At 33.2% G+C, this 12,146-nt stretch overlaps 1 protein-coding gene across 1 annotated transcript in view; it reads left to right on the top strand.

Moving 5' to 3' along the window:
• LOC149803809 (uncharacterized) overlaps window positions 1–12,146 on the top strand; it is an 83,195-nt gene that overhangs the window by 1,064 nt on the left and 69,985 nt on the right. Inside the window, exons 2-3 of the mRNA XM_089953620.1 lie at window positions 7,650–7,813; window positions 9,262–9,401. Of these exons, the coding sequence (XP_089809746.1) occupies window positions 7,650–7,813; window positions 9,262–9,401 (304 nt within the window). The remainder of the gene's footprint in view (window positions 1–7,649; window positions 7,814–9,261; window positions 9,402–12,146) is intronic.

The following is a 12,146-nucleotide window of genomic DNA, read 5'->3' as shown; positions in this document are numbered from 1 at the left end:
ATAATTATTAATTTCAGTGTACAATATCTAAAATAAATATCATTTGATGGTACTGACCGTGTACGAAAAATAAAGGGATCATACCTGAACAAATTCTATGGAACACATGCTACTTGTCAACCTAATGGTACAAACTAACAAAGTAAATTTATATTTTCTGTCCCATTCTGCTCTCAGCTCAAGAATCTAATTAAAATTAAAAGTACTCAAAGATTTTTGTTGTTATTAGTGAATGAGAGAGAGAGAGAAAGGGTATTATGTCTCAGTGTGCAAGCTTATCTCCATTTAGAACATATGTAGCTGTTATGTTATGTAATATTGGCAAAATGATTAAGATGGTTTGAACATGTATTAGTTATGGGTTTTATTTATTGGTAAATTGTATGCAATGATATGAGTCCACTGTGACAAGAAATTAAATGCAACTTGTATTTTTACAGCAACAATAATCTCATTATCAAATTGCAATAAAAAATAAAGAACTTGAAATCTTGTTTTAGTTAATGCGCATGTGCACATGTGTGTGTATGTGTGAGAGAGAGAGATGAAACAAAATATTTCATTGTACAAGACTGTATATATCCAGAGTGGTTTTTATTTATAGCTTTTGCAAAGAGGAAAAAAAAGACTATTATCAGTTATCTGATGATTGTGATAATCCTCATGTATTATGACCCTACTATATTCCATTATTAATAAACACTGCTAAACCAACAATTAATTCTTGTATTAAGTACTATTTGCATTGTTACAACAACCACATGGCTATGCAACATTATTTACACCGTAATTAAACATACTTAGTGCTTTGGTTATCCAATTGAAACCAGATTGAGGGCAAGAATGGACAAAAGATGTAAAATCAGCAGGGCTGTTAGTAGGGAAATGAGGCTTTCTTTAGGGAAATGAAAATCTGTTAATGTGCGATTGAAGCTGTTGTCCATACAGTAGATGTTACAAGGACAAGCAAACATATGCATTGCTTGTTATTCGAACTCACCGATAAAGATAATAGTGGGGAGGTATATCTTAGAATAGATATTCAATATAATTTTAATTATATCCAAGTCAAAACAGAAAAAGCAGTTAAAAGATAGTATATGTATATCTATATACGTATATATATATATATATATATATATATATATATATATATATATATATATATATATATATATATATATATATAATTTCAAATTTATGATGGAAAATGACATGGTTTTTTTATTTTATGATTGTATGACTATTAGGAAACAATTAACTAGTTGACCAGTGGTCTGTGGTCTTCACTTTAGCATATGCTGAGATAAAAGTTTTGTTGGATAAGAAAACATCAAAGGGCTTCTGAGCTCATTTTAAAATGAACGTAGTGTTTTGTTATGGTGACAGACTTAATAAGACGAACTAATTAACGATAATATTTAAGGTATGGTGTGTGAAGTCCTTTGTCCATTTGTTAATAAACACCAGTAGATATTATAATGACAATAAGATAGCTTATGCACATGGACGCCCGCAGGATTTTTTGCGGGGTGTGTGTGTGTCAGGATTTTTTGCAGAGGGGGTCAGTCAGCCATGGCCGGAAGAGTTAGTATAGTAAGCAGTTTGAAACTAAAGCAAATATTTACTAAGCATTTTGAACTGAATCTTGTGACATATTTTCAGTTTCATTTGCATGATTAAACTTTTCAGAATTTATATATATATATATATCTGTATATATTTGCAGTATGATTTCAGGGGGGTCATGTGACCCCCCTTGACCTATGTTGCAGGTGCCCATGCTTATCAATCATTGTATTTTCTCACCAACAATTAATTATTAATTTTGGTAAAAAACAAAATGGCAGTACGGTATTTTTGATCTTTTTTGCAGACGTAAATCTTAGTAGAACTTTTATGTCCGATAATTAGATTTTCGAAAAATACAAAGGGATATGTACGAAAAATTATGATACATTTAATTAATTATTTTTTCATAACTGGATTGTGTGCAAAAGTTAAAGGGTACAAAAAAATGCATGAAATAAAATATCTCCTGCTACCTTAAACATTTGGCTCAAAATAGTTTTGTTACAAAAGTTGTGTACAATTCACATATTTAGACATTAACTAGTAAAATGGTATAAAGGAAAATGTATTGTATGCAAAACTAATAATGTTATAACTTGTTAGAAAAGTGACTATATTTGACAAAAAACATTGCGCTGTGTACATTGAGTTATGAATGATTGCATTTCTTCAAAGATTTCAAATTGTGTGCAACCTCAGATGGTTGGTAAAACTATTTTAGCTAACTTAACAGAAAGAAACCACACAGACAACTAAATAATATGTTTCAGGAGTAATTCTAGCCTGATATAAAAAAAAATAGTTCAAAATTTTTCATAATTGTTCTAGTGGTGCAAATGGCAGCAGTAATGTAATTTGGATATGTGTCTTGGGGGGGGGATAGTCATCACAGTTTAGCTAATCAGGAGAGACCAAAGTTTAATCAGTAAACATTAGGCTTTGTTGGAACAATTATATACTGCTTTGTCTGACTCTGATTAGCGTACAAAGCAACATATAAATAAAAAATGATACATGGCCACTGCAATTGACCATACATATACAAATACTCCATAAAATTTAAGAGAGAAATTTCATCTCAGTTCACTTATAACTGACTATCTGGAATTTTCAAAATGACAGAAAATAGATAACATATAGAACAAATATTAACAGTAGAAAATTCAGTTCAAGATATGAAGCATTTCAACTGCTTGGCTTTTAATAAGCATATACCACAAAATACAACTCTTGCAGAAGCTCAGTCTATCAAAATCACTCTCTTGTGCTCTTAGAACTGGATAGGTATCTGGAAGAGTTTCAAGTTAATGTTTCATTCAGCATAACTGACCAACTAATCCTAATATTTTGCCATGCAAATTGACACTTGTAAAAAGAAAAACAAGTGATGCCAGTGCACTTTTAACTGGAAACATGATAATTTCAGAGGAGAATCTGCATTGTTAACTGCAGCAAACTTTTTAAACTGTGTTGAATGTATCAATCCCATGAATGAAAATGTTTTTCCTATTGTGAAAATCCATGAAATACAGTTCATGGCATGTACCTTTACCTTCAGTTGATAAAGGCAGAGTAACTCTGATTATGGCTTGGGGAATCAATATAAAAAAGAGGTTTAAAAAGATACTTCCCTAAGTGATACTCCAAGGTTTTATGAAATGGGGATTTATTGGTGAAGGCACATTAATTTTATATGATTTTATGGATTGTCTTGATGAAACAAATCAGTCTGCCCACCTCTTATTAACTGATTTAAGAAAATTATTTGGCTCTGTTGAATGGGACTTATTGGAAAATGCACTTTTAATTTTGGTGATTCTGTTTGCCAGTGGTTTGAAGTCCAAAAGCTGTGTCATCAGCAATGGTTACTTGTCTCAGTTCTTGCATCTAAAAAGAGGGTGTCATCAAGGACACCCATTAGACCCGTTCTTATATTTATTTCATAGAAATAATATTCTTTCCACTGAGTTCAAGAAGAACAGGGGGCCCCTAGTGGCCGAGTGGTCTAAAGCGCTCTCCGTTACGGATCACTGCCATCTCACCTCTGTCTGCGTGGGTTCGAGTCTCAGATTCGGCTAATGTGGATATGTGAGAAAGCTTGCCAGTAGCTTCTTGTGGGTCGGTGGTTCTTTCCGGGCTTTTCTGGGTTCTTCCTCCACCATTAATACTGGCTGCCATGTATAGCCTATCATGTGCTGAAAAATGGCATTAAACCATACAACAACAACAACAACAACAAGAACAGAAATATGTTTTCAGAATTTTCACTGGGTCAGTATGCTGATGATGCCTGTAGGATGGCTGTTAGCATCCTTGAGATCTATGCAAACAAGTTAAAAGAAACAAAAAAAACCTTCTGGGTTGATGGAAAAGGAGAAATTTGTCCCTTATTGAAAAAATCACTTTGATCAAATCATTGATTTTGCCAAAATTTATTCATTTATTCTCAGCAATGGCTAATTCTCCATTATATATGTAAAATGAATTTAACAAAATATTTTAAAGTTTATTTGAATTGGTAAGAGAGTAAAAAGAGATACCATTATAGCCTCTTCTACAGATGGCAGCATTGATATGGTTCATGCTCAATACTTGAAGAAGGACTTGAGCAAATTTGGAGACATTCAGACATTAAAATCAGGGCAGACAAAATTAGCAGAGATTAGTAAATGTATTAATAATACATTTTGGCAAGATGTTATACCTGCTTTAGCAACATGAAATAGGACCCCTCATTAGTGGAAGAATACCTGTTGCAGAAAATTCTAAATTTTGTTGATATTAATAACTTTTAATTCTTTACAAAATGGTGGCCAAATGGAATAATATGTATCGAACATCGCTTTGGTAGTTTTAAAGCAATATGCCAAGTCTTGCACTAATAATTACACTGAATATTTCTCAAGTATTTAAAAAATGTCTTGTCATTGGAAAACAAAGATTAAAAATGCTTTTGACAAAGGAAATACTCTTATGAATGTAAATTCAGAATAGCAAATAAGAAATTAAAAATATTAATAAAAAGACTTGGTAATTAATGATAAAAAAATAAACCTTATAGAAAACATGAGGCTTGGTTAAATTTAAATTACAAAACTTAATTTGAACACAGCCTTATCTATAGGTTGGGAGCCATGGTACCATATATACATAGTTATAAGATGAGTCCTACTGTAAACTGCACAGATCCATTTTGGCTGTCGTATAATTAACCTGCAAATTTGCATCTGTGCTGTGTTAGGAGTAAGCAGTAGAAAAAAAAGCATATAGACCCTGATCTATGTTGATATGCATTATGCTATGGCAGATCAGGATCTTTGTTTTTTGCAGTTGAACTTGACTTACAAACGAGTATATGCTGTTCAATATTTTCTATTGAAATATAAATTTATGTATCACTTCCAAGTCTGAGTAATTTTTAATGTTAAAACTTGGGTATGATCTTCATATGTGTGTTCAGAGAGAGAGAGAGAGAGAGATTCAGAGAGAGAGAGAGAGAGAGAGAGTTTGCATGAGATATCTATTTGCATATATATATTTATTAATACATGATCACTGCCATCTCACCTCTGTCTGCGTGGGTTCGAGTCTCAGATTCAGCCAATGTGGGTATGTGAGAAAGCTTACCAGTAGCTTCTCGTGGGTCAGTGGTTCTTTCCGGGGTTTTCCCGGGTTCTTCCTCCACCAATAATACTGGCCGCCATGTATAGCCAATCGTGTGCTGAAAAATGGCGTTAAACCCTACAACAACAACAACAACATTAATACATGTATATACTGTACAAATGAAGTCAGGATAGCTCATAAATTATGCATGACTCCCTTAACACTGTGTCAGGTGGTGTTAAAATGACATTTATAAAATCCTGCATAATTTTTCAAAGAAAAAGCAGTTATTGATAAGCTTTTCTAAAAAGCATACCATATTTATAGTTGAAATAATTTGGTACCATTTGTGTTTTGAGTAATACTTGCTAGTGAAGGTATGAAAGCTTCATTTTATTTCAGAGACAATTGCTGGCCATGTGCTAGATCTATATTTCTTTGTTTTTCCTTTGTGGAAGTCAGAATGGATCCTGATATCATTGCTGTGAATTTAAGTTATAAATTAATATATATAATAAAATAACTGTTCTATGTAACCAAAGATCTGGAATTAAATTTTGTGTTCTAGAATGGTATTGAATTCAGTAAATTAACAAGCAGTTCTGTAGACAAAGATTAGTAAAATATGTTTATCTTTCAGTATAGATGACACCACTATTTTTATTATGTTATCATTTTGTTATCATTTTCTTTATTATAATTATTACACATCCATATTGTATTGAACTAAACCATAACTTTGATAGGGTTGAGTTTCATGTTTTTAGTGTACAAGTTTTATATATTTTTATGGGTATGTAAACATTTAGTACTGTTAGTATGTAGTACATTATGCAGTATTAAGATAAATTCGTCATAAATCAAACAAAACCATTAACATACTTAGACCAATACCCGATATACTCTTTTATAAGTCAAGTAAAATTGCAAACAACAAATATCCTGATCTGTTATATAATATACCTGCAGATCAGGGTCTGTGATCTTTGTTCTACTGATTACTCATAACAAACTACACAGACCCAGATTTGCTGGAGCATTATGTGAGGGCATATTTGGGTCTGTGCAGTTTGCAGTTGGACCCATTTTATAAGCGAGTATATATTGTATATAGTATATAGACAAAATTAAAACTTCACAGACAAGCTTCAGGACATTAACTCTGCCATCAAAGAGTGACATCCCTCTTATAGAACAAATCACAGAGATGAGACAGTATTGTGTCTATCACAAGTCAGGCATGCATACTTGTCTCATTGATACCTCCTGAAGGTAAACTTGGAGCAGAGTTGATACCCTGCCAGCGAGCACATTTTTGTCAAGTGTGTTGATATGCACCATGTGAGAGACATCTATTTTGATGTGAACTCAAAAAAAGGTACTTAAGTTATGATGATTTACCACCCTAAAAGATCATGGTCTTTTAGACGGAATGTGTTTTATATTAGAAGTTTTAACTTTGGGGAATTTGCATGTATTGCCTTTGTCTTTTGTATTATATGCCATTTACACAATTTTAACAACTTCTTTACCTATTGACTTTAACTTAATATTTTGTAATGTTTTACCTTTCTAGATTTATTTTTGCAATTCCTTATGCTTACTTATTTGGAACTTTACTTTTATTTGATTGCATATAGCCAGTATTTTGTTGAGGTGATGTTAAACACTAAAAACTACAATTATTTCAATTGATGGCAATTTTTGATGTTGAGTGCCAATAAGAATGTGGTTTCACATTACTGAATACACTATCCCCTTGTTTTGTTTCTTCTTTCCTACTGTATAATAACACAGTCTGTTTGTAAAATATTTTATTATTGCATGGTCTCACACTAATACCTGACTGCATATTTTTATGGCTGTCACAAATAGTTATAGTAATGGAGCAGTGACTATATTATACTACAGGAGCAGTGACCATATTATACTACAGTAGCAATGACTGTATTATACTACAGGAGCAATGACTGTATTATACAAAGGGAGCAGTGACTATTATACAAAGGGAGCAGTGACTGTATTATACTAAAGGAGCAATGACTGTATTATACAAAGGGAGCAGTGACTATTATACTAAGGGAGCAGTGACTGTATTATACAAAGGGAGCAGTGACTATTATACTAAGGGAGCAGTGACTGTATTATACTAAAGGAGCAATGACTGTATTATACTAAGGGAGCAGTGACTGTATTATGCTAAAGGAGCAATGACTGTATTATACTAAGGAAGCAGTGACTGTATTATGCTAAGGGAGCAGTGACTATTATACTAAGGGATCAGTGACTATTATACTAAGGGATCAGTGACTATATTATACTAAGAGAGCAGTGACTGTGGACTAAAGGAGCAGTGACTATTATACTAAGGGAGCAGTGACTATTATACTAAGGGATCAGTGACTGTATTATAGTAAGGGAGCAGTCACTGTATTAGGAACATATTACAGTTTAATTATTACTTTTTACAGCATACCAGAGGTACCAAGAGACACCCCTGAAAATAATCCTCTCCTTCGAACGAAAGAACTACCAAAATTCTCTGAAATCACACTAAAGAAGATCATCACAGGCTGTGCAAAACAGGCTCTGGAGTATGAAACCAATGTATCCAAGCACATTGAAGAAATCGCAGGTTTTTGCATACTTTTATTACAATTTGTTGATATATAGAGATATAAAATGATACTTTTGAGAAGCTTGGAGAGGTTTATTTTGTGGTCAGAATTAGAATACAGAATTTACAAACACAGAATAGTTTTTCTAATAGATCATTTTGTGCATAATTTGTAGCTCAATTTATAATGAACCAAAAGAACTTATGCCTGTTGTCTGTCATACTTATGTTGTCCATCCATTAGTCAAGATTTTGTTGCCACTTCATCTAAACTACTTGCAGCATTATCATGAAACGTAAACACATTTATCCAAAGATCTTAAATGAAAATGTTGCCACTCAGACAAACAGACACTATGGCAGACATCTTGAAAATCTTGGTATTGCAGTTCCTTCAGAATGGATGGTCATATCAACATGAGCTTTCACCAAAATACATAGTATAGTTTTGTCTTGGTTTTATATGATGTGGTGCCCATCTGACGTCAGATATGGCTGATGTGCAGACATCTTGAAAATCTTGTTATCACTACACCTGAAAAGAAAATCATATCAATATGGGGTTTTCACCAGAAAACTTTGATTCACAGCCATCCCCAAAAATCTCTTTGTGGCTACTTATTTTGAACAGATGTTTTGATAGACACTCACTAAAATACTGTTATAGCAGTAAGGTTCTGAATGCAACTGGTGTTCATCTGGATTCTAGCATCTTTTTATCACTACTCCTCTTGCATGAATGCAAATGACATTTACATGGGGTTTTCACTAAATATTTACAAATGGGGTATATCTGACCATCAGCATATTTTGCACTTTTGTGAAGGAGTTTTGAAAACCAGAGCTAATTGACCGTGGAGTCAAGTGAAAGGCCATTTCTTTTATACTTGCACTGCACTGAAAACACTGACTTTTACATATTCAAGTGAATTTTGACAAGGCTTTTGATTCATTTGCATTCCAGTGGACAAGCTGATATTGTCAGTGACATGTTGAATGAATTTCTATCAAAGATAGAAGGTTTGAAATTAATGGTGATAACAAACAATTTTTTCCTGCAATTACAGATATTTTGTGATCATGTCAACTCAGACATATAGAAAAATATTTTCTTACCAAATTTGGGATGTTGTAGTTTTGCAAGAGTATCAGAGATGATTTTATCTTTGATTTCTGGAAATTTTTGCCACACTGTAGAGCATCATTCCCTTGAAGAGACTCTTGTTACTTCAAGAAGACCATTAAAAGATTTAATTGCATGAGAGATATATGGCTATATAATTTACATATGAAAGAAAATAGCTGTTATTATTAAACAAATATGATGATAATGATGACGGTGGTGGCAGTCATCATAATCTTCATTCTCATAACTGATGTTTTGTCATCATCTAGATCAATGAATTAAACATTTGCTGTATCCATGTAAGTGTAAGTATTGCATGTGATTATATTTTTCTTTGTAGACCCTAAGAAGGTTAAATCTTTTGAGAGTCTTTTCCATCCCATTGAAGAATATTATGTTCCTATGAACTTTGCATTGAGTACAGCAAGTTGCAGATGCCTAGTGTCACAAGATGAAGCATATATGAAAGCACTTGTCAGGGTATGTATACAGCATGGTATTAGAAGATAAATGCATTGCTCCATTTTAGCAGAAACAGCACAACACCCAAAACCTCCTCATAGCATCAGGACCCTCCTAGCTCTCACTTTTCCGATCACTAAAATTTGTTCTTCAGTTTTATATATTTTATATTAATATATTATTGGGTATAGATATAAATGTGCTTTTGTCCGTCTGTGATTCCATTGAGATGAAATTCATCATAATCAGTCACAGCTCCTTTGTTCATACACGTGTCCCTTTGTTTATTTCTACTCCAGTAGTAACTGAAGTATGGATAGAATTTACTATAAGTCCCTCCTTCCAAGGATAGATCACTCTTATTTTACTCCAGCCTATGAGGGTGGACAACATTTAGCTTTTCTGTTACATGCACTTCATAGATCCAAAAATGCCTTAGGCAGTAGGAGCTTTTCAATAATTTAAATTTTTCATGACCCACCATGACAGCGGTAGGGTATGTAATGTTACCCTTATCTGTATGTCCATCACATCTTGGTTAAGTTTATTTGTTTACGTCATATTCAAGGCAGGGCAGGGCAGGGCATCCATGTTCTGTGCACACATATACATGACCTGATCATAATATGTTAGGGGAATGCTTATTTTAGTAACAGAAGTGATAATGAGACGTGTACTTGCCAAGATGGATGTCAGACTGTAGATTTTTCCACAAAATCTGCCAAGAGAAATAGTATTCATCCCATGTAGAGGGTGCCTTCACATTTAGCATTTTCAAAGTTAGTCAGTTTTATTGCAGATAATATTAGATTAGGTACTTTTAAGAGAAAGAATTTGTGACTATTCCTTGGCAGGATAAACGTCTTCTGTTCACCTTTATTTAGTTTACACACATCATAGTCAAATGACAGCATGAAGTCTTAAATTTGATAATGACTGAAAACATGTAGAATACCTTAAAAAAATGTATACATGTGTAATTCAAAGCTTGTCTTTTAAGCTCACCTCTATGAAGTAGAGGTCAGCTGTTGTACTATCCATGGCATGAGCATCTGCACAGATTTGAGTGGGTTACATAGAACCCACCCATCAGGGAGTGGGCTGCTTAGGCTAAATTGGTACAAATAAGTACATTTTGGCGATGAAGTAGTTGCATTTAGCTCAGGTTCTGTTTATGCTGTATGAATAATATTGTATTCCTTTAAAAGGGCTCGACTGAGAAAAAAGTCATCAAAAAGCACAAAAGAGCATAGGATATTTGGGCTGTTGAAGTCTTACCTTTTGCCTCCTTGGTTATGATAATGTTCTCTGATGCAGTCTTATTACAAGTATTGTAATTCATTTAAACACTTCAAATTAATTTTATATTCATTTATTCCATACAAAGTAGGGCATGGTTTACAGATTTAACTTTCCTTTGAAAATGATAAAATGAACAGAACTGTAATTTTATAGCAAACCTAGTTTATGTCTAATCAGAAGGGGCCTTTGTGAGAAGTTGGCAGTAGTTGTTATGATCAAAGTTTGTTGCTGAGAGAAGATGGCAGTAGTTGTCATGATCAGACTTTGTTGCTGAGAGAAGTTGTCAGTAGTTGTTATGATCAAACTTTGTTGCTGAGAGAAGTTGGCAATAGTTGTCCTGAACAAATTTTGTCACTGAGAAGTATGCAATTGTTGTCATGAACAAACTTTGTCAATGTTTGAAGTTGGCAATAGTTGTCCTGAACAAACTTTGTCTTTGTGAGAAGTTGGTATTAGTTGTCTTGAATAAAATTTGACACAGAAGTTTCACAATAGTAATCCTGAATAAACTTTGTCACTGAAAAGTTGGCAATTATTGTCATGAAAAAAACTTTGTCACTGCAAGATAAGAATTAAACAGGTAGTAGCAGGTAGCCAATGGTTTCTTCCGACTTTTTCATCTGATATCAAAATGACTTACCATAATGCAGAAATGTCATTGGTTTTTTTTCTCTTTTCAAAACTAATTTACTATCAAAACTTGACTACCAGATTTTTGTACCAAGTATCAGTCATAAATAAATAGAAAATTTGTTGCTTGCTTCTCTGTATTTCACACCCTGTCACAGGCATAATTACTGCTGAATTTTGTTTCAAAAATCTGTTTGAACTAAGTTTAGTAGAGAATTTCATAACAAAATAATTATATTTAATATTCTAAAATATTATTTCTTCTTTTCCTTTTTTTCCTCAATGTGATAGAAGTATAGCCCTTGGGAGGGCTGGAAAAGTGCAGAAATTGTCTACTTGCCATGAATTGAAATGTTCAAGAAGTTTTCCTTCATATTGTATTATAAACCTTGAGACTGCTCTGGTGGCCTAGTGGTTAAAGCATCCACCTGGGATGCATTCTTATATTGATGCTGTGTAATTGTCACAATGGTTGGCGATTTTATTGCCAATATTGGGTAAATACACATTATAGTTTGATTGTCAGTTTTAATAGCAACAGTTACTTATTCTGTCGCTTTTGCTTAGCTAATCTATTTTCATGCCAAAAATATACCATCTTTATGTATATACCATCTGTGTGATGTGAATACATGCTCCAAGAGTGGAGAAAAAGTCAATATGACCCTCTGACCTTTTGCACTCCTATATGTCATTGTTTTCATGGATGCCATGCTGTACAGATGTCTGAAGCTGTTGTGACCAAGAAATTATGCCTGTGGACAACTAATATACTGCAGTTAGCAGTCTCTCTCTACAGTATTTAATAATTTTCAGTGTTACTACTGTTGA

Source organism: Sinohyriopsis cumingii, chromosome 3 (genome assembly GCF_028554795.1).
Source record: "Sinohyriopsis cumingii isolate HCF-2022 chromosome 3, ASM2855479v2, whole genome shotgun sequence".
NCBI classification, from domain to species: domain Eukaryota; kingdom Metazoa; phylum Mollusca; class Bivalvia; order Unionida; family Unionidae; genus Sinohyriopsis; species Sinohyriopsis cumingii.
This window is presented reverse-complemented; position numbering and strand designations above follow the sequence as displayed.